General features: G+C 42.3%; 1 protein-coding gene across 4 annotated transcripts; it reads right to left on the bottom strand.

Moving 5' to 3' along the window:
• Window positions 1-22,762, bottom strand: TTC8 (tetratricopeptide repeat domain 8). Of its 4 annotated transcripts, XM_075193222.1 has the most exons (15): window positions 21,348-21,538; window positions 15,616-15,642; window positions 12,878-12,998; window positions 12,008-12,071; window positions 11,744-11,903; window positions 11,554-11,643; window positions 10,443-10,487; window positions 7,812-7,897; window positions 7,412-7,499; window positions 6,385-6,495; window positions 5,239-5,378; window positions 4,549-4,723; window positions 3,043-3,165; window positions 2,217-2,300; window positions 1-1,413 (listed from the first exon to the last, which is right to left on the bottom strand). In XM_075193222.1, exons 1-15 carry the CDS (start codon window positions 21,459-21,461, stop codon window positions 1,297-1,299), a joined length of 1,545 nt encoding a protein of 514 aa, XP_075049323.1. In that variant the 5' UTR covers window positions 21,462-21,538; the 3' UTR covers window positions 1-1,296. The 4 variants fall into 4 exon arrangements, with proteins under 4 accessions (XP_075049323.1, XP_075049325.1, XP_075049324.1 ...); XM_075193224.1 differs by lacking the exons at window positions 15,616-15,642; window positions 21,348-21,538 and adding an exon at window positions 22,664-22,762; XM_075193223.1 differs by lacking the exon at window positions 15,616-15,642 and having other exon boundaries at window positions 21,348-21,537.
• Between the last annotated feature and the right edge of the window lie 1,428 nt (window positions 22,763-24,190).

Below are 24,190 nucleotides of genomic sequence, written 5' to 3'. Positions count from 1 at the left end.
CATTGCAAAATACTAGAATAATTTATTTATTTCCTATTTACAGACAGACATTGATGTGGTTGTGACATAAACACAGCTTTATACATTTTACCAGCAGATTTACATGAATCATTATAATGTATAGTACCATATATGTCTGGATCTAAGTCCTATTTGGTCACGTATACATAGGGCAAAATACAGACAGATCAAGCGGTTTTACATTCAGGCTGAACCAACGGATCCTACATGGTGCGATTAGCTCCACTGGAGAACTGCCGAATACACGGTCCTTCTGCCACTCACAAAAGTGTCGGAAAGTTCTTACTAGCGGTCAGTTTGGGCCTTTACACGCTGCTATCTATGGCCATGTTATGTAGGTCTAAAACAGAGTCTTTAGTCGGCAGTATTGCAGTGTATATGGTCACCAATAGGGCTCAGGGGGAGAACGATGAAACTGATGGAAAAGCAGCAGAGTAACAAAGAAAGTGTTTTATTTTGGCAAAAGCCTCAAACTGCTGACAGATATAATTGTGTCTGAGACCTTTGTACTGCGCTGTGTCAGAGGAAGGTGCAGCAATATGGCGGTGTTCCAGCAGCATTGACACAAAGTGTAATGACATTGTAACACAGCAGAGCAAGGTTCCATTTATAACCGCTCCGTACTAATTTGGGAGGAAGGTTTCTCCCAGTGCATCTTTATGTAAGACAAACACGTACAACCCCATCCAAGCTCTGGTTACGTTTTTCTTCTTTTGTCGTTATAACAGCACCCACTACAGCTCATTGTTTAACATTGCACTGACCCACATCAACCAACCAGAATCCTGCTTTCATTATGTAACTTGCACTAGACAGATAAAAACATATTGGCGATTGGCTACTTTTAGTTTGGTGCACATTTTGCAACCCAATGAAATGTTAGTAAATGGGCCCTATCGCTACCGGAACATCATTTGGTTTATCAGTCTAGAATACAAGAATCAGAACATTATCCATATATTTGTTTGCTTAAATATATATTTTTTTGTAAATTCCACGTGTTAGCGGATCGAGGAGGGATATCAAAAATGCAGAATTTTCTGCAAAGCTTTTTTTAACCAGCATTTTGCATGAAGACTAGAATGTAATATCAGATACAGGTTAAATATGTTCTGCCTGATTTCAAACCAGTAGTGGAAGGGTTAATGTTTTCATAAACTGCCCCTATGTGTACAGTACATCTACAGCGGTATCACATGAAAGCACAATGATCACTGGTTAATGTTAAATCCGTTTCCCTACATCGCTGTCACTGCTATCTAGCGGCTACTGGGGTCAGATCATTGCGAAATGCTGTCTCAACTTCTTAATAAGCTGCTGAGTTTCCACATGATCAGGGAACGCGGCTTCAGACTTCTGAGCAGCGACGTAACTGCTCTGGAGGTCTCCAATCTGCAAGATAAGAAATCGATCACAGGTGATGAGGCAATTACAGATGCATTGGGGGGGTGGGAGGCGGAAGTCGCATCATTACTGAATAAACAACAATCAAACTACATTCCAGGGGGTATATTTACTAAACTGCGAAAATGGAGATGTTGCCTATAGCAACAAATCAGATTCTAGTTGTCATTTATTTAGTACATTGTAATAAATGACAGCTAGAATCTGATTGGTTGCTATAGACAACAACTCCACTTTTCAAACTCGCCATTTAGTAAATATACCCCCAAATGTGCTTATATAATAATATATCTGTATCCTGCTTTTAAATAGGAGTGGAGTCTGCACGTTAACCCTCTCACTGCCGCAGGTCTGCAGACTGGTTACGCTTCAGGTGGCTGGAACAATTTATACATTCTATATACACCAATACAGCAGGCAGAGATCTGGACAGTACAGATATAGACTAAGTTTCCCTATTACACAGCTGATTAGATTAGACAAGCCATGAATCCAACTAATTAGCAGCTTTGACTATACGATAATACAAAGTATTTATTCAGACGTCCAGACTCTTATGGTGGAGAACAACAACTGACATCAGTAAATAAAGGTATAAACAATGGCAGCTTATGTTGGAGCAGCCATCAGTCACAGATGAACTATACGGGAAGAGACTGCTCCCTGAATCACTGACACTAGGGAAAGAGACGCAGACAACGCTACGAGATCGGGACAGATGACTCTACTTAGTCAATGATTTATCATCCTCCTCTATGTGCCACTGTCAGATTATCAAGCACACTGCTCACCTTGTCCGAGAGAGAAGCAAAGTTGAAATGCGGTTCGTACATGTGAGGAGCGAGGGCAGCGGAGGTCTGCAGGAGGGCGCGAGCCTATAATGACATTGTGGGAGATTATTATACACCAGAATTCACATACAATCAGATATCCCCGATCTAGGCTGCTCTCACCACTGGATCAAACACTAACATTTCACATTAAGGTCTTTGACAAACAGAAACTGCATTATACCAAATAATCAGAAATTTCTAATGTTTGCCCAAAATATAGTTCGAATTCTCTCCATGTCTGTAGTTATAGGGTTTAGCTTTATTTTGTTTAATCAAATATTTTTATTCCAATTTTAGAAACAATACAAAAGAAAAGAAACAAAACAAGGTATAGTTCCACTGTAAGTCTCAAACCACACTTGATAAATAGTACATACAGATAAACATAACAGAGCACTGCAGAATATAGTGACATATTGGTATTGTGTTGCACCAACTGAGTAGGACCTCTCCACCTCACTCGCTCGCTCTCAGCCTCGCAGGTGGGAGGGCAGCAGACCATTGGGAAGTTAGCGGGAGAAGTGCCAGGTCTAGAAAGCGTTTATGTGAGAGGAGCAGGGCGGGGGGGGGGGGGGGGGGGGGGGGGTGCTCAACCAGGATCCAAATCGGTAGCTAAGGACTTTGACTTTGCCCACACGTTAAAGTACTACAGGACCGATACGTAAATCGCTCACGCCCCGCAGCTTCATTAACCAGGGCCGCCCAGGCACCAAACTCCGGCCCGTGTAGGTTTATTCTTAATGCAGTAATAAAACACGATGGTGCCTCTCCCCCAGTTACAGACCTGCTCAACGTGATTTTTCCGCATCTCCAGGACGGCCAGGTTATTATACGCCTCTGCGTGGTCATTATTACTGGCTAAAGTCAGCTTGAAGCACTGATAGGCCAGATTGAGGTCTCCAATCCCCTGAAACGACACGGATGTAAGTCATGTACAGGCTACTCACACATTACAGTAGTTATCGAGAAATCAATGTTTCATTGGGTATCCAAAAAGGACACATGTATCATATCACCCTTATTTATGTAACAGTTAGTGATCACACACACGTCTGTGAAGACCCGGGCACCTCCATTTAACCCCAGTAACTCCAGATAAGACCACCCCTGTTGATGACTGACCTGCTACAAGTCAGTGTATGCTAAATGCTGCTCGGATCGGTACATCCTCTACGTCAGACTGCTACACGGGGCAGAGAGCAGTGACCGCACTCCTACACTAGCTCTTCCAGTACTGAATAATTGAAGATACCATTTAAACTGGCGTTAGCAGATTGCCGTGCATCAATTAGTCTGCACACAAAACTGGTAATGGACAATTAAACCTAGAAATGGAATGTGAGATCAATGGCCAAAACCACCTATTAAATAGTATACATCTCAGCTAAATCCCTAATTCTCATGAATCTAACACAGCAAGGTAACGCACAACTCTAGACACCAAACCAATGTAAATTAATCCAAGTTCATAGGACAGTAGCCACAAATCAATTCTGAGCCTCCATTTTCTATTATTAAATATATATTGTTATAATACTGTATTCAACTTTCAACTCCTGTAAGAGGCAGGAATAGAACAATCACAGCAGCACAGACCATTTCAGGAACTGGAAGTGCTGATCTTGTGTGAGGCAGTGACCTTCTGTATATGTCAGTGAGAGATGATGGAGGGAGCGGAGCCCCCAACAACACAGCATAGTGATGTCAGGGTCCTATCGACCTCTGGAGTCAAATGCTCATCTAATATCATATGACCAATTTGTTTGATTTAGCAAAAAAGAAAAATTAAAAAGACTTATTCATGTTACAGCACAGTGGCTCAGTGGTTAGCACTTCTGCCTCATGGGGTCATGAGTTCGATTCCCGACCATGGCCTTATCTGTGTGGAGTTTGTATGTTCTCCCTGTGTTTGCTGGGTTTCTTTCGGGTGCTCCGGTTTCCTTCCACACTCCAAAAAACATACTGGTAGGTTAATTGGCTGCTATCAAAGTAACCCTACTCTGTGTGTGTGTGTGTGTGTGTGTGTGTTAGGGAATTTAGACTGTAAGCTCCAATGGGACTGATGTGAGTGAGTTCTCTGTACAGCGCTGCGGAATTAGTGGCGATATATAAATAAATGGTGATGATGATGATGTTACCTGCATTTTCGGTTTAGTATTTGCCCAACGAGCCGCATGAAGCAGACTGTGGTTATCGGGAAAATGGCAACTCTGCCCAATGCAGGTTTTGGAGCACAGCAGGCTTTAATTCTTATACCTCGCCCCTCACCCCTTCTAGTTACCCAACGTACCACAGCGACATGACCCAAGTTGTACCAGACCTCGGCGGCCTCCTCCTCATTCTCAGCCAGGGACAGCGCTCTCTCAAACGAGGTCAAGATCATGTCATACTGCTGAGCATAGAAACAGCACAGCCCCAGGTTATTATACAGCTGGCAGTTATAGACACCCATCTGTAGGAGGCGCCTGTGAGACAAATACAAGAACTACCCTTATTAAAGGTGTTTAAAGCTGAAAGAGGAACAATATGTTACATTATTACACAGGTTTCTAATGATAGGACCTCTCTACTCCTCCCTGCATGTCACAGGAGCCTACACACGTGACCCTATTGAAGAGATCGTCAAAATCTTCTCCTAAATGCTGATTCTTTTGACAGCATAGGCCAAGGTGACCTTTCCCTATCCAGACGCGGCCCCCATTTATTATTATTATTATCTTTGACTTATAAGGCGCCACAAAGGGTCCGCAGCGCCGTACATTACATATACAGAAAACAGAACCAAGACACAACATGATACACAAATATATACAAACACAGGTGACAGGGTAAAGCAAATCAGATTATATCTGACAGTTAGTGAAAGGGATAGTAGAAATCAGCAAGAAGGCCGAAGATTAATAAAACAGGGAAAACAGGGCTAGCGAAGCAGCCAAGAGGTGCAGAGGATGATCATCGCATTATATACAACGCCGGGCACCTGTAAAAGCGCAGAGCGATCTCCGGCTGGTCTGTGTAAAAGTGGTTACTCCCAATACATGCAATGGCTTCTACGTGAGTGTTGTCCTGTCTGAGAACCTCTTTGTAGGAGTCCGAAGCAGCGGTCAGATTACTCATTTCCTGCATGAAGAGACAAGAGAAGCAGATTGAGCATTATAAAGTAAGTAGCAAATACAGAACATTTTAGTGCTAGAGTGTCACTCGGAGGGGAGGCCGGGGTGTGTTACATACACACACATATATATATATATATATTACATAGAAGAGAAGGGAGCAGCTCACAGAGGGACACTGACATTTACATAGTAAACATGGCAGGGACCCTGCGGTCTGACCATTCACACTCAGAATTAGTTTCCGACTACATTGGCCCCAGTGTGTGCGTCAGCCCCTGATGTGAATGAATATTCCCTGGACCGTGCTGCATTATATATATACACTATGTAAAGAATTATAATTGTAATAATATTCAGAAACATGAGAGCAGCTGAAGGAATAATATACTTTATAATACAATCAATATATAAGTAGATTTCTATCCCTTGAAATGGATCTGTGACTTACACACAATGGACACTTTGTGTCACACCAATATTCAAGTAGATGCGGTCTGTGAATCCACTAGGAACTAGTAATATCACACTACGCGCCTCACGCAGCATTGGCTCAGCCTACAATATGGTGCCCTCCATTGTGTGCAGGTGACAAATGCACTAACAGAGTACAATGAATAGTTACAGATTGGAATATAGGTCCTTGGTACGGTACGAAGTGGAAGTGGAGGTATAAAAAATGTAACTGGATTGTAAGTGACTGGAATGTGATAGTGTTACAATGCAGGCAGTAGGAGAAGTGGCGCTGTGACATACCCCTGTATACCCCCCACTTCCACCACTGCACTGTATACATATGCTGGGGGGCGATATCGCCATTTAGACCCCCAAAACAACAGTATCACGTTTCCGGCAAACTGCCACTAATCACAAATAAAATTCAGTTGGCGACACACAATGTTCTTTATAGAGACATTCACATACAGACTGATATTTGCTTTGATTATCATGTACATTTTCAAGCCATAAGTAGGCCCAGTGTCCCCCTAATCATATGAGGAAACGGTCCGTACCTCGTGGATCCGTGCCACTGCGCACAGGAGGGTCACTTCTTTTGGAAAGCGCTCTAAGCTTTGCTTATAGAGGGCTAATGCAGTCAGAGGCTGGTCCATCCGTACATACACCTGAAAGCAGAGAGGATGCTGGTTAGTCGCTCTATAACTGGTCTCATGTAGGGACCTAGCGGTAATGTTTTAGTCAAAGGACGGTGTAACCACTGACTAACGTCTTATGACCCAGTAATATACATAATGCCAGTATTAATGCCAGGAGTTATTTACGCTTTGTTAATCTGTCACCCTAATTTCATGCTGGTATTTCCTACCTAAAAAGGAGACAGAAGACAGATTGAGCAGTATTCCTAGATGGTTATAAAGGAGGAAGCCACTGTACTGTCAGGAGAGGAATGGAACGGTAATTGCAACAGCTCTTTACTTGACAAATCCTTGTTTGACGTTTAAAAGACGTCATTGTGGTTTTATGTGGGGGTGGCAAGTTGCTTTTTGAACATTCAACAATTTCCCACTCTCTATCAGTTGTGTTCGAGAAGATCTACATGTTACATGTAGAACACAAACACTGGACATGCAATTAAGATAGGACACGTCCCCTCCCAACTCTATATCTGTCCGCACATTAACTGCCAAGGTGCAAAATTCCTTCGGACTGGATCTACTCTTAACGAGGCCCTATGTACCCCATGTAAAATCGTTAAGGCCTCAATGGATTTGCTACAAAAACTCTGACATCATATCAACATCTCCAGGACCTTCTACAGTCTGGGGGGAGGGGTGCTAGCTTTAGGCTGCCGGATTTGTGTGCTGAATAATTGTACTTTATCCAATTTAGCCATCTATCTACAAAACAAGCTGCATTACAGCGCTGTCTTAGCCACGCCCACCTCTGACAATGCGACGTAAAAGCAGCCACAACTACTAGACCCTGCAATATTTCTAACTACTTTTTACAGACTTCTCTCAGTGTGTTTAATGTGTATTATTACTACAGTTCTAAAACTAATTGCAATTTCCATGAACTTACTTTTCCCAAGTACAGGAATACATCCACCATGTCCTGGTGTGAGAGAGCGGATTTGAACTGATTTTCTGCTTCACGAAGCAGCCCCAGTCTACAGGGAGACACAGAAATGTAAGACAGCAATCGTGAGATATGGGCCAAACACAAAGAACCAGTTCCCCAATTATCTCTAACAAGGCAGGAGTCACATGACCCCACTGACAGTGCGCAACCTATACCGGAACATCGCTCTATGTGGTGACATCCATCACGGGAAAGGTCCCTGCATCTATCCACAGAGATCATCAAATGTCTTTAGAGAGAAGCTGTCAGCGAGTGAGATAATATATCTTCTATATAATGCTACGGAAGGGTCATGTGCCGCTAGTTGAAGAGTGCCGTATCCTGCACCATCAGCCCTTACCTGTAATAGCATTTCCCCAGCTGCACCTTCCACCACCAGTCCTTGAACTGAGCATTTTCTGTGGCCAGAGCAGCCAGCTCCAAGGCCTGGGGAACAGACAGACAATCATTAAGCATAGTCCACGTCTAATGGTCACACAGATTCAACATTAACCAAACCTAGGGGTAAATGTATCCAGCTGAGAGTTTTCCGGCGGGTTTGAAAAACCAATCAGATTCTAGTTATCATTAATTTAGTGCATTCTACAAAATGACAGCTAGAGTCTGATTGGTTGCTATAGGCAACATCTCCACTTTTCAAACCCGCTGGAAAACTCTCAGCTTGATACATTTACCTCCTAGTCAACCATTGTGTGTGTGCAGGACAGGAGTTCATCATGTGGGGACGGTGAGGAACAATCTGCAGCTTACAATCCCCTCATGATACTGGAGATATTACGCGGGATATAAGCCGATATATCACAGTGCACAGTACAGCAGTAACCGTGCTAGACCATAAGGGCTTTGTGTGTTTATGTTTTGAAACACTTTTAAAAAAAAATATTCTTAGACGAGATTCAGTAATTTAGGGAAAAACAGTAACTACTGCTCACAAAAGTTGTAGAAAGGAATCAAAAGATCAGCAGAATCTATCTTTCTTTTCTTCTCCAGCTAATGGACATAAGCTTACCACCAATATATCACCACGGTCCTAGAAATACACATTTATTTTCCTTCACATTTTATCACAGAAACCAGTCTTCTATGATTAAAGAATAAAACTGCAGCAGTACCTCTGAGAAGGCGTGCAATGGTTTGGAGTGTTAACAAGACTATGTTTGTTTTCAGAGATTAAGGGCTAGATTTACTAAGCTGCGGGTTTGAAAAAGTGGGGATGTTGCCTATAGCAACCAATCAGGTTCTAGCTTTCATTTATTTAGTACTTTCTACAAAATGACAGCTAGAATCTGATTGGTTGCTATAGGCAACATCCCCCCCGCAGCTTAGTAAATCTAGTCCTAAGTGTGCAAAACAGATCCTGTATGTAAATATAGACTTCTGGTACTCCTGTGAACTGAGCCCTCTACCTACAGCCGGGCCGCTCTGCACTCATCTGGGGTGAATGGGACTGCTTTGTGAGCTACTATAGTCAAAGTAATGACATTAACATGATGTGATGGTGGGGGCAGCGATAAACAAAGGGGGGTGGAGAGGTCGGTGTGTAATAATTCATGGGAGGCACTGACCGGCTTGTCATTATTTTATAGAGTATAATTGTGTGAGTACAAAGGTCAGTTTAAGCAGGTCATAGGCTTGTGTAATCTTTTTTGGGGAGGGTTGTATTACGAGTTTGACACAGGCTCTGCATATTGTGCAGGACAGAATATATAATATTTCCAGTAATCTTTTGTTTGTCAATGTTTGATATAATGCCCATAACTGCAAAGTACATAGCCCCCTCCTCCTAATAATGTGTGAGTGGTCTGCACATGCTGTGTTACAAAGTATCATCTAGCTGGAGCACAGGTTAATTACTGAATAACATTTGAAGATCCAGGGGCGATAACAATTGGCTGATTTGTGGGTTCCCTGAGGAGACTTGGGAAACATGCACTGTTAGGGTTCCCCGAGGGCCAGATTTGAGAAATGCTGCTCTCCATTGTCCCATGTGAGAGCATTTCTAGGTTCTCAATGATGATGGTAATAATGATATGTGAAGGAGTTAAAAATCTTGGTATTTGTCTTAAAAATACATTCAGTGTAATCACCAGCTCCAGCCTTGAACTATCTCAAAGACCCCTAGGACAGGGGATAATGGATGAGGACATTGGGAGTACTGGCTCCAGTGAAAGTTGATAAGAACCCATAAAAGTGACATGAAGAGAACTAACTAGCTTTGTCAGAAGATTTATATTTATTCAGGAAAATATCAATCATGTGTTTCTGTTCTATAACCAGATCAAACGCTTTTTCATGTATAAATGTATGCCAGAAATAAACGAGCACAGCTCAGTTCTATCTTGACATTGGCATTTCTGTGTCTTGATTACTGATCTCCTGGTTAACCAGCATCTTATCTCACTGATATCTGAAGGGACTTGATAAAAGGAGAGGTAAAATTACCCTAACACCCATGATGTTGGCTGCGGATCAGAACGAGTAGAGCTAGTTTATATGATCATTCTGCCACAGACTGTCATGCTGCGCAGGGAGCTGGTGAATGCTTTTATGTGTACGACAGAGGTGTGCAACTGGCATTCCACAATTTGTTTTTAGGTGCTCCCTAATTGTCAAGAATGAAATTCAATCTACTGGGAACGGCCTTTTTTGTGGGACCCAGAAAAATGTGACATGGACGCTGATTTATGCATCAAACATGTTCGGATTCCCGAAATAAAGTTGAATGTTTTTACAGGGGAAGCTTGGTCTCTGGTGATAATGCTGGAAACGAATTTAGATTGTGTGAGCGTTTGTGATTGGCTATACCAGTCCGAAAGAAAAATCATGTTTAGAGACTACCAATACCAGTTACCATACGCTCATTTTCTTAACCATTATACACACACACACACACACACACACACACACACACCGGAGGGACATAAGACACACTGCTTAATGTTGAAATTATTACAGTAATAAAAATATTTACATTTTTCACATCATTTTCATGGTGGAAGATATATTCAAACAATGTCTGAAAAAGAAAATAAATGCATATTAATTATAAACCAGGGTTACAATAACATGGTTTCTTCTCCCAGAATCCCCAGTGGTATACACCAGGCTAGAGTAATAATGGTTCCCAGTTTTACATGCTCCACTGAGGTATAATACAGATCAGCCAGTACCAGAAATCACATATTACCCCCCAGTCTCTAAATAGTATTTCCAGAAAGTGACTCTCCAATAAGTCATTAATTCTTAGTCTCTATGAAGATTGGGTGATGATTGACGAGTTATAATAAAACACTGGCAGACAGCTGATGTGGAATCTATTAAATGTGTTTCAGTGCAGGATAAAAAGCATCCGTTCCTTGGGTATCAACACATTTAACAGCAGGATTTGGAACATGCTTAAGGCATACTGTGCAATGTGACCCAGAAACAGATTGTACCCAAACATTAGCCGGAAACATACTAATTAGCTATCGAGACAAAATTACATAAGGTTCCAGGTCTGGACAAGCTGTGACTCTCCAGGTGTTCTGAAACTACAAGCCCCAGCATGCTTTGCCAGTTGGTAGCTAGCATGGTATGTTGGGATTTGTAGTTTCACAACACCTGGAGAGCCACAGGTTGGCCAGGCCTGTAATATAGTGTCCTGGGTGCTTCTTCCCTGGTTATTGGACAGTGCTGATCTCCGAGAGTCAGTTCATGAGCTAACAAGGTATTATACAGTGCTAAACAAATACTAATTTTCCAGTCAATATGTATTATCCAACAAAGCAAGATAATGATTTGTAAGAACAAGCAAGTGTTTAATGTGTTTAGAGAGCAACGCTGCATATTACATGTGATCATCATCATTATAATTCCCCACCCTTCTTTCTAACCAGACAACACCTTCACAGCAACTGTTCCCCAAGTAAATCATTCAGGGTTTGCATCAAGCGCTACAGGCTAAGAAGTATCACCGAAGCTTCTTCTTAGAATGTTATCACTGAGTTTACCAGATTATTATTAATGTGTATGTACCGTTGTGACTGTATCCCTCCTCTTCACCCATCTAAAATAAGTTACCCAGCAGTTCACTGACTGACCTTTGCCAAGTTGGGACTTTGTGCGTATTTAGACATATTTAACCTGGACAAATTAATAAAAGGTCCATCTGGATTGGTCAGCATTGAAGCCTAAAGGGAGAAAGAAAAAAAAAAAAAAAAGTACATTCCTTTAATTAAAAAGAAAGTGGTTAATCTGCATAAACTAACACATTACTGCTCATGTCTTTACCGTTCCAAGGCGCACATGACGCCCAGATGCGCTGGTGATAGGACGCGCTGTACTTGCGGTCCTTGGAGTCCTGATCGCCTGTTCCATGGTCCCAGGACGGCCAGACTGCGTACCGGGCCGCACAAAGCCAGTGAGCGGCCTCCCAGACTGGGTGACGGGTCTGGAGATAGTACAATATAAATTTGGACTCAGTGACCGCCATGGGAAGAGAGCAGGTTGGTATTATGGCTTTACAGCGCTACGGTAAATGAACAAACAAGTTACCTGACTGCTGGACTCGGACCCTCTAATTTCTTGCCCAACGTTTGTTTCAGGGAAGTCCCGGGACCTGTGAATATGATCAGTCATTTATTCACAGCAGCAATGTATATTTCTTCATTTAAGGAATAAACATCTTCACGTGAGCAGCCTGTAAATGTTAATGATCTCACTCCATGAAATTTAGCACAGATTTTGTTCTGTGTCATCTGATCTTTATATGGATAGGAGCTGTGAGCACTATACAGGAGGCGTAGTCTATGTATGTGGGTGTAATACTGTTTAGTGCATATATGCATCTGTATTAATTAAACATCTGGCATGTGAGGCCGTTACATTATACTTACCATATAAGCGATGACCGCCCAATCTGCCCAAAGGCTGGTACAATCCCACGCCATACCCTGTTCTCCCATTGCCGCTGGGCCTGCTGGAAGCCCCTCCCCCTGGACATGGACACTATTTCAAAGAGGCCGAGTGGTAAGAGGACATGACCGTGCGGAGTGGGAATGTCACAGACCTTCAGGAGGATCAAACAAATGGCACATTCATGGGCCAAACGGATCCATTCATGGCAAACAGAATTTCATCTGTTGCTCCAGATATACATTAAGTACATTCCACATAAAAAAGGCATCTGGTAATAATTCATTATCAGCTATTTTTCCCTCTGAAAGTTTCCCCCCATAACAGATGGTGCCATATTTCTATTTAGGTTCCTGAAACTACCACTCTCTCCTTATAATTAGACAATTTGCATTTTAAGTTCAGTTTAACATCAGAATTGCCTGGGTAAGAACACATGAACATTTTAGCTATATGTCGATCAGGAGGACGTGTGACAACCCCGTCGGTGACCCTGAGGACAGGACTTACGAGCCACTTGTGCAATAGAACTATCATCTAACGTCATCTCAGCGATTCCCTCCTGGTCCACATCGATCTCATCCACGTAGACCATCTCCGTCAAGGCGCGGGTCTTCAGGCTCCATGCTGCCTGCCGGAAAATAGGAGGGAACAAATCAATTTACCGGTTCCCCATGATTCTATATCCCAGGCCACTAAAGAAGACAATTTGCTGCATGATCAGCCCATGGGTTTTGTTGGTATAAAACTACACTATAGGGCAGCACCAGATGGACAGTTTCCTCTCTTAAACGATAAGGTCACAGAGACCTTCCCAAATCAGTGAGGACTTTTAATAATGCTGTAATGTTTATTACAAGGATAGAACGCAGCTACAGAACAAGGACCTCAGACCAACCCTGAGACCTTACACCCGTTACCTACTTCTCATAACACATCGCCCCAAACTGCTCAGATGAAACACGAATCTGTGCAGAGCGAACTCTGACATTGACCTTAGTTTTGCTGCATTTGTGTCATTTGTTTTACTTGCAAATTTTCATTTATTGGAAAAACTTTTGGGGGGCCATTTAACAAAAGAAATTTTATTTAGGGCTTCTCCCTGTTCCCTATTTAACAAAGAGCTTCCCCCCTGACCCCTGAATTATCACCAGCAATAGCTTCCCTGGATTTTGGCCAATCTTCCCTGTGCACAGCATGGAGAAGCCTCATTACCATGAACAGCGGGGTTACAAGTATCGCCGCCGTCATCCTATCGCCATCTCTAGATGACAATAACAGAGGCAAAAGATGCTTTATTTATTTTTTTTTAAAAAGTAAATGACAACCAATCTGGCCAAATAGTGTAACTGTTTGACATTATAACTGCTGGCCACATGAGCTGCAATCTCACTGGGTGGCCCCAAAACAATCATGATGCCTGAAAAAGATCCTATCAAAATAATTAGGATCATTATCGGGGAATATCGGTCAGCCTGAGCGCCGAGCAACCGGTCCTCATCCAACGAGGTCACCCGCGTAGACCGCGATAGTCTTTGGACAATCGGCCAGATTGTGTGACCAGCTTTACAGTCGATCTAAGTGCTACTAGTAACATTTATTACAATTTAGCATTGAATGTATGCGGAAATCAATTTAAGTCTAAAAAGACACCGAGGGGGCATTTACTAAATTCTGCTGAAAAGGTGAAAATCTGCATTAAAACCTGACGTGTGTGTTCTTCATTGTCTTACTTGTACAAAGAATGTGCTACCTAGTAATACTGTCCTAATAACAGAATGGCAGTAGGGCAATGTATCCGTTTTATTCATCACCATGTTTCAACTAAGCAATGCATACATTCATTCATTCAATTTAATGCTGATCTTCCCATGAAGCTGCTGGTAACAATACAATGGTATTACGACAAATCATATTTTAGAGGCACCGACCTACATGGATCCTACAGACCACATTTATAATGCGGATATCATGACACACAGACCTTCTACACAGGCCAATTAATAAGCGGGGCACTAAAGATTTATAGAAAATGAAACAGTCAAGCCGCTATTTTAGGGTTCCTGACTGTGAAGAAACAGTTTGCCGCACCGAACGTCACTCGTGTAATTACCAATGAAAACATGAAGCAGGATAGACGGCAGCAAACTTACAGAAGATTAAATAAAACCAATTTACACCGTTGTCATTAAAACTTTACAAAAAAAATATGTCATCAAGCTGGCGGCGGAAATGTAATTTCCCAAATACCCAGTGGGGGCTGGGACGGGAGGCTGGTAACGATGCAGGACACTAATTATAATCTGCTAACAAAATAATGAATGTCCTTAGGAATACACCTCCCAGGTTTTTCTACTTATAGAAACCAGCTGTTTCTTCAGTGGAAGAAGATTAAAATGTAACCAAACTACATTTAATTCCAAATCACTCAGGTTAGCAGTGTTGGAATATTTTATATTACTGTTTAAACATGGTTATTATAGTTATACGATTATTCATATAGAAAACCATGTATATACAGTTAGTCATCAATTCACAGACATACTGATCCACTTACCAATCGAACGTCTACCTCCTGCATTGTGACTACGCCCTAAACCCCCCCCTCCCAGATCTGAAAGCTATTTAGGACGTCTGGCAGAAGCAGTTTCTAAATTTCATCCAATGGGGGTTTCATCTTGTCTTTAAAAAAAAAATAAAAAAAAATACAAATCCTCAACAATGTGATGTGATGACCTCATTTACGATGTTTGCAGAGTCTGACCCCATTTCCCGATTTATATCATTTGTTCCCATTTATGTAATAATAGCTTAGTTAGAATAATTCCACATTGAGGCTGGACAACCGGCATTGAACATAGTCCGAGCGCTGGTTGCCGGGGTCAGCAGAGCATAGCAACGGTCAGCACTTAGCATACAAGTAGGATTGGTTGAATGGCATCTACTATACTATATTACAATATAATTAAAGAGTTGGAAGAAAAATCAGAATGGTAAGATAGTAGCTATCCTCTTTAATGATTTGTTTCCCCTCATCCATTAATAAAAGTAAATAAATGTGTTGACATGACCTCCTGGTATTAGATATAGGCGTGTATGCTGCTTGTTTCTGGAAGGGGAAGATAATTAGCTGCAAAACAGATGAACGATCAGCATAGTAAGACGCATGCATGATTAGATTATTCAGCAAGAAACTTGCTGGTTCTATCTACAACGTCCATCTAGATGTATTATACTACTATTATTACCTGTGCAAGCTGTTCAGAACTGGTCTCCTTGGGAAGCAGGGGAGAAAGGCAAGACATGATCACACAGAATAAGAGAATAGACCGTCTATAAAGTATATGGTGAGGTACAAGGAAATCTAGGTCTGGTGAGAACAGAATCTTTCGTGTGCATTTAAAGGGTTTCACAAATTTTGCTAACTACCCGTTACTTCCACAAGTTCAGCTACTGTACCCTGTGTCCCCTACGATGTGATTGTGGTGTGATACAGAATTTGGTCCAGAAAGAGCTTGATCAATAGCGCAAAGTTCTACTTATTTTTGTCACTCAACTATTTTCATGTCTATAAAACATCCTCGCAATTATTTTACCAGACTATCTATACCTGCTCTCATAATTAATTCCTGCCCTACAAGCCAGAAAAATCACATCCAATCAGCACACAGCACAATACGATTTCATGAGCAGAACGGGGAGGGGACTGGACGTATACATGTAGTCAGTGTACAGTAAGGACGTGCCAAGCTCCAGCGCACGCAGCAGCATCTCTACGTGTTTTTCTGTCGTATCACAGGTCTGGTGTAAGCGCCGAGTGATAGTGAGGACAGTCACATAATCATACCTTAACATGCATTTGTAATCAAGAGCAACCAAAAAATCAATTTTGTGTAAAATAGACATTCATAACACCCTATTAAATGTGTTTCATGGCAAAAAGAAAATCTTTTTCTTTTTTTCTTTCATGTTTTGGCATTAATGACTATTATTGAATACGGACGTCCATATGCCCAATTTATGCGTGTTTAAAAAAGAACGTACGATTCGTTCATTCTGGGTTCTCGATGAATCAGGCCCCTTGTGTGTATAAATGTAACGAAAGAAATTTCAATGCAAGACTGAAAACAAAGGGAAGCTTGGTGGGTAGACAGGACCCAACTACTTCTCCTGATGTATGGTGGCATTAACACTGCTCACACAACACAACACAGGATATCTACAGCTCCAAGATAACATTGATTAACAAAAACTGTGTCCAGAATGTAGAATATTCATACACATACAATGGTATAAATGTGGCGTATTTCTATAGAGGACAAGAAGAATGATAATAGTCTGATCTGGAGTCAGCATGTTGCAGTCAGTCTCAGATCATCGTATTAGAACATAATCTGATTATTGGCTTTTCCAGCCCCCACACCTACCATTGTAGGGACAGCATCAGTTAAAGCTTCCTGTGAGATATGAGTACCATATATAAATGCATGATACATATTGTCACGATACCAATACCTGTGATTCTATCAGAATGAAGATTATGTCTGATGAAAATCACAGCAATGAATAATATACAAAAAAAATCCAACTTACTATAATATAAACAACAGGTTACTATTAAGAGGCAATTGTTTGAAAATAGATTTTGGATAGTATCATCATCATCATCACCATTTATATAGCGCCACTAATTCCGCAGCGCTGTAGAGAGAACTCACTCACTTCAGTCCCTGCCCCATAAGAGCTTACAGTCTAAATTCCCTAACACACACACTAGGGTCAATTTGTTAGCACCCAATTAACCCACTAGTATGTTTTTTGGAGTGTGGGAGGAAACCTGAGCACCCGGAGGAATAATCTTTTACCCTATGTACACCCTATTTGACTGGACTTTTTTTAACCTTGGGTCATTAAAGGACTTTCTCTCTCCTTCCTCTTACCAAATAACAGTTATAATGTAGCAGCTAGATTACAGCTATTACTGAGTGATTAGTGTAGAACGAAGGACAATCAACATCAACCCCTAAAGTTCACTTTGTACCATGTCGTATTTCATTTTGCAGTCTAAACAAATACTACACCAACAATTCCTAAATTAACGTTTTCTCCTTTACAGATTATTCTAGACTTCATATGGAAGACTGTAAGCTGAGAGCTAGGGCCTGATATCGGGTGTACTTTACTAAAAAATAAAAGGCCAATAAATATAAGATAATTACACCAACATGGTGAGCCGTACACACGCCGGTCTGCAACAGTAGAATATGCGTCCAGTTCACAGACACTTACATCCCACGTGCGCCCATGTTTTCATCCATCTGTTATGTGTAACAAACACAACTCATAACAGATGCGAGGATGAATGAGGCCATCACCACACCCAATTCACTATAAAGAGGGCAGGATGCAGGAAAATTGCTGCTCTCCCCGCAGACCTACCCAAAATATAAAAATAAAAACATTAATAGGATTGCCACAACGTTGAATATCGTCACCGTGGCTTGTGTGACAGCAGGGATGGGAATCAATCATTTCATTGATCCGGTGACATGTTGCATCTTTATGTGACCCGGTTACAATGTTGACATTTGTGGAGGGTACAATACGTGGTAAAGCGTGTGTGGGAGGGGGGGGTCTGCACAAATATAATTACTTTTAAAACACTTCCACAGGGCGCAAAGCTGCAGTCACTCAATATAGAATACAAACGAGGCGGCAGAAGACTTCCGGAAATGATTACATACACACAGTGAGAAAAAACAATTGGAAGCACTGAAACGTTTCCGAATTTTGCTTATTTTTCCCTACGTAACAGACTGAAGAATGAAAAAAGAACAAACAAAAAAAAAACACAAGAACAACATATTTTACAATATATTACCTCTGTGAGAAAAAAAAACCATAAAATGTATTTTGGTCAGCAAGAAAAATTATTCCTGATGAAACACATCGACAACGAACTAAAAAATGGTCTCTGTCTTGAAGGGCAGGAAGCCTCTGGCCATGAAAGGGTTAACAATGTAATCAAAGCCCACATCCTATTTCAAGGTGACCTCTTCCCAGGGGCTCCGATTGTAACAGTCTGAAAAATCAATGTGTGACGTATTACATACATAGGTGTTTTACCAGCGTCAAAGGGATGAATCAGAATTTTCTGTCTAGGAACCTGTAGCGTCCTAAAGTGAGAACACCTCAGCGCAACAGGACGGTGAAAGAACACCCTATTAAACTAAAGCACTGCGGTGGGGGGGTTAATCTATTAGTAAATATGATAGTGACAAGTCCTTTTTAAGTAAGTTATAATGTTTACATTTTTAAATTGAAACCACAAGTTGAAATGGTATCAGGGGAGGGCTGGTGAATTTTAGCCCAGGGGGAAAGACTCAACTCAGCAGCCTATTAGGTGCGTTTTAAGGGGGGGGAAAAATGCAGTTGGCCCAGTGACCCAGCCCAAGGTAGCCCACTATGGGACCGTCACGGGGGGGCAGATCCCCCCCCCAGCCAGCCCCTGAATGGTATTATGACCATTTACCTTTGTAAAGTAAGACAGATACCTGGAACAGTCTCCTATGCCTTCAAAAGTCCATTGGAGTAGACTAAAAATGACTGTTACATAAGTGAATGCTCCAATGGAGATATTTGTGTTGCTCATAACTCCAATGTTGAATTAGTTTTAGAAATACTTCTAATTTGAAGGGTGTTGTGGATCCAGCCCTCATAACGGGGAGAAACAGGTGGGATACTGACCCAGACTTAATCACCTGTGCATCATTAACCAAGCCTCACAGTATGAGGAGAACATATACTGAGATGTGCACAGAGACGTAGTACGAGAAATGGTACCGAGCACAGAACAACTGCCCATACAATCAGAATAAAACCATGAAATACATGGATCTTAAAAACATCAGCAAACCTGTGATTTTTTTCAACCAAAGGGTTATCACAATAAAGCTGGGTACACACTACAGGGTTTTCACCCGATTATCGGGCCAAACGCACAATAAACAACTGTTAGGTCTGATATTGCATTAGTGTGTTCACTCCAACAATCATGTTTTATTGTACCAAAGCCTATTGTATTGTTTCGTTTGATTTTATAACCAGACTAAAAATCTCTATAAACAATGGAACGATGTGAACAGTGTGTACGTACGTACACACACAGCAGTGTTAGAGTCATGATCTTCTGAGTCCATGGTTATGGCAGATGAACAGCACAGATCTAAAGGTAGATTTTGTAAAATCTTCTTAATGTGTACACATGAATCGGCTGCTGATCGGGACTTACAATCATTGGTAAAATCATTAAAGATATCAAATTGGGTGAAATCTTCTATAGTGTGTACCCAGCTTTAATTTAATGGCCCACAGTGGTGCACCTGATAACTGTCAGCATAAGTGCCAATTCCTTGTTACACACGCAACGATCTGCACCAAAACATCATGCATAATTGTGCCGTTATGTAAATAGACACAAATTGGTGCCCTTGATGGACTATCACTGTTTCCCAACTCCAGTCCTCAGGGACCCCCCCTCCCCCTAACAGTGCAGGTTTTCCAGGTCACAAGTGAAATAATTATCACCACCTGTGGATCTTTCAAAATGTATCAGTCAGTAATGACTGCACCTGTGCTCCAGCAAAGAGATATGGAAAACCTGCACTGTTAGGGGTCCATGAGGACTGGAGTTGGGAATGACTGGACTAGATTAACAGCTCTTGTGACAAATACATTGAAAACCTGTCACCAATAGCACTATCATTCACCAAGTGCTGCAATTAATACCAACAATCCCTATAGCCAATGTAACTGGCGTCTGAATTAATTTGAAGTTATAAGTAGAAGTGTATGGTGGTTGCTCACACATACAGGGAAAGAATAGATACAGAGCATTGCACCTAGCTAAAAAAATGTGGTACCATGCACTTGTCTATACCTAAACTGAGCATACACCCAGCATACAGAATAGGAGATGGATACTGTGCCGTTATCTACACCGTACATACAGAATAAGAACAGATACCGAGCACTGCACCCAGGACAGTAGAAGTGGTACTGTACACTAGTCTATACATACAGAATAAGAACAGATACTGAGCACTGCACCCAGGATAGTAGAAGTGGTACTGTACACTAGTCTATACATACAGAATAAGAACAGATACAGAGCACTGCACCCAGCACAGTAGAACTGATACTGTGCACTTGTCTATACATACAGAATAAGAACAGATACCGAGCACTGCACCCAGGACAGTAGAAGTGGTACTGTACACTAGTCTATACATACAGAATAAGAACAGATACCGAGCACTGCACCCAGCACAGTAGAACTGATACTGTGCACTAGTCTATACATACAGAATAAGAACAGATACTGAGCACTGCACCCAGGACAGTAGAAGTGGTACTGTACACTAGTCTATACATACAGAATAAGAACAGATACCGAGCACTGCACCCAGCACAGTAGAACTGATACTGTGCACTTGTCTATACATACAGAATAAGAACAGATACTAAGCACTGCACCCAGGACAGTAGAAGTGGTACTGTACACTAGTCTATACATACAGAATAAGAACAGATACCGAGCACTGCACCCAGGACAGTATAAGTGGTACTGAGCACTAGTCTATACATACAGAATAAGAACAGACACCGAGCACTGCACCCAGGACTGTAGAAGTGGTACTGAGCACTAGTCTATACATACAGAATAAGAACAGACACCGAGCACTGCACCCAGGACAGTAGAAGTGGTACTGAGCACTAGTCTATACATACAGAATAAGAACAGACACCGAGCACTGCACCCAGGACAGTAGAAGTGGTACTGAGCACTAGTCTATACATACAGAATAAGAACAGATACCGAGCATTGCAACCAGGACAGTAGAAGTGGTACTGTGCACTTGTCTATACATACAGAATAAGATACCACAGCAGGGTACATGGAGGTCTCTGCACACGGTACCTGGTCACAGGGCTCCGTCTCCAGGATCCGGCCACAGACCTGGGAGCACAGCTCGAACTTCCTGCGGCGAAAATAACTCCAAGCCTGGAGCAAGGGCTCCACGTCCAGCCCCATCCTGCCGGAGCACAAGCCGGGAGAGGCCGGGACTAGGCCGCGTCTCCCTGACAACGGCTCAGTGCGGGCGTCTCCTAGCAACCGCGGGGTCCTTCGTGCGTGTGGGGCTGTCCCGTGCAGTGCCTGCTGGTGTCATTACATTACTGTGCCCTGTATCCTAATGCTGCAGTACTCTGGTAATAGGAGCAGGACAGAGTTGATAATAATAATAATAGTAATGAGCTGCTGCCCTGACGTCCACCTGATAAATTACTATATGTCAGTCACAGACATGTAGCCCAGGTTTAGCATACAGAGCTCTCCAGCTGCTTTCAAACTGCAACTAACAGAGGTTGGTGGCCATTCTGGGACTTGTAGTTCATCACACGTTGGAGAGCCCTATGTTGCTTCTCACAACACCTATTTGCCAACATGTGAATATAATGTCTAGGTCACAATTCTCTTATATTTTAAAATGAATTTCGGTATATCTCTCTCCCGGTCATAATTTTTCACCACCATAAAGTCTTGCACCCTAGGCTGTAGCCTAGTCAGCCTAATTAATAATTCCAGCCTTGGTTAGTGACTTAGCCACCGGTCTTGATTTACCGTCCAGCTTCCATCACTGTACATGATTAAAATGTTGAACTGTCAACATGTAAGGTGAGCGCTGCTCCTAACCAGGTTTAACTTCATAATATAGTCGCCTGGATCCATTGCACTCTCTCAGCAGTTCTCTCTTGAACGATCCGTCATACCTCTCAGCGCTGCGGAATCAGTGGTGCTATATAAATAAATGGTGATGATGATGATACCTCCAGACTTGACTCGAGGAGCGGCCATCTCTTCAGAGTACCCAAGAGGTCCTGCAATGGGGACACGATTCACGATTGGCAGGACATCCCAGCATCAGGAAAACAATTGACTTGGTCCTCCAAAAATTTTTGGTGATGGACGGTAAGGAAGGATGTTACCTTCTTCTTTCAATTTTGCACTACCTGTGTATACACCAAGGTGCCATGAACATGCTCCATGTTTCTATGCTCCTGCCCATTCCACAGAAGCTATAGACCCGTGTTCTCCATGGATTTCATCACTGACCACCCCAGCCTCCAAGGTAACACCACCATACTAGTGGTAGTGGATTTATTCTCCAAGCAAGTCCACTTACAGTCACAGAAAACTGCAGTAGTGTCACACATCAGGGTCTTAGCTGCACTTACCACATCCGCCAATGTCATATTATGGCTGTCTGGGTCCCTCCTGTTCACCTGCAGCATTCCTGTCCATCGCATCTTCGATTGTAAACAAACACATACTGTTTGTTCTGCTGCCTGGGCACAGCCATCTTGGATGCAGTCAGGTGATCGTGTCAGACCAAACAGATTCAGCAGCTGTGGTCACATGAACTGTGCAGCCAATAGTTGTTTGGAATACCCTATTTAAATCTGCTGCTGAGATTTCTGTATTGCCAGAACAACACCCTTCTCTTCTGAAGATAGGGTTTGGCTCCAGATTCCAGTTGTTCCTGCAATAGTTCTGATTTCCCTGCATCCTCTTTCTGTGAACATTCTGTATTACCTACTAATCATCACTTTGCAAGTATCCTGCATTTGCAAGTGCACATCTTTCTACAAATACTTGTAATTCTAAAGTGCATATCTTTCTACATGTATCCTGCTTTTCCTGGAGTTTATCATTCTGTAAGTACTCTGCACTTCCAAGCTGCTCATCTCCCTGCATTATTCTGCATTTATCAAGAGTGCTTACCTCAGTTAGAACTTTGCACTATCCAGTGTTTATACTTCAGTTCCTGTGGCTTTACCAGTATCATCAGTTATGTTGCTGGTTCTGAGTCTCTAGGACTTATTTCCAGTTTTGTGTATCTGTGCTGGTTCCAGGTCTGTGGCTGACGCGCAGTCCTGAGTTCGCCATTCCGTGTTGCAGTTCTGAGTTCATGTCTCTGGTTCTAGTTGTTCTGTCCTGAGTTTCTGTGTGTTTACTTTCTGAGTTCTTATTAGTGGGTTCCAGTCCTGTCAGCATTGAGTTCCCACAAACAGTTCCAATCTGTTATTACGCCGCATTCGAGTTCTGTACTCTGGCACAGACTCTGGTTCTGGACTCCTATACTGCTTGTGCTACTCGGAGTACTCTAAGTGAGCAGAGAGCTCATCAAGGCCTCCAGGTTCAGTTTCAGTCCTATTTCAGCCAGACCCAGGGGTCCTGAATTAGATTGAGAAATACTGATGACTAGGACAAGTAGGTTTTCGAACTCTGCCAGATCTTTACCAAAGAGGTCTTCCAGCTGCATGGTCTTGTCTTGGAGATCATCTATCAAGGGCTCCATTTTGCAGGGTCTGCTGCACGGGGGAGTGAATATCAGTCCACTTCTTGTCTGTGTACCACAGACAGATGGAGCGGTCTAATCAATCCCTCCTACAGCTTCTATGGTGCTTTGTCTAAGACAACTAGGGCTCAGGCTCATGGAACAATCTGGTGCAGCACTCCACCAGGGTGTTTCCCTTCTACATTAACCACAGTTTCCACCTGGTGGCTATCCAGTCTTCCTATTCGCTCTCTGGGGTTTCTTTTGCAGACAAGCATGTGCAGGATCTCCAGGGCCTGTGGATGGGGCTGCAGGAGATGCTGAAGATGGTGGTAGCTAATCAAAAAAGGTTTGTGGACCAGAGATGATGGGTCAGCCCAGTGTTCTCAGTGGGTGATAAAGTGTGGCTCTCCACAAGCAACAT

Source organism: Mixophyes fleayi, chromosome 12, assembly GCF_038048845.1.
Source record: "Mixophyes fleayi isolate aMixFle1 chromosome 12, aMixFle1.hap1, whole genome shotgun sequence".
Taxonomy (NCBI): Eukaryota; Metazoa; Chordata; class Amphibia; order Anura; family Limnodynastidae; genus Mixophyes; species Mixophyes fleayi.
Note: the sequence above shows the minus strand (reverse complement) of the source record. Positions and strands in the feature narration are given on the sequence as shown.

Excerpts from the sequence above, each read along its gene's own strand:
- TTC8 (XM_075193222.1), bottom strand. The coding sequence starts at position 21,461 with ATGGGGCTGGACGTGGAGCCCTTGCTCCAGGCTTGGAGTTATTTTCGC. Across the intron at positions 7,500-7,811 it reads CTGGGGAAATGCTATTACAG|ACTGGGGCTGCTTCGTGAAG; the intron begins GTAAGGGCTGAT and ends GTCTCCCTGTAG. Across the intron at positions 5,379-6,384 it reads CAGTGGCACGGATCCACGAG|GAAATGAGTAATCTGACCGC; the intron begins GTACGGACCGTT and ends CTCTTCATGCAG.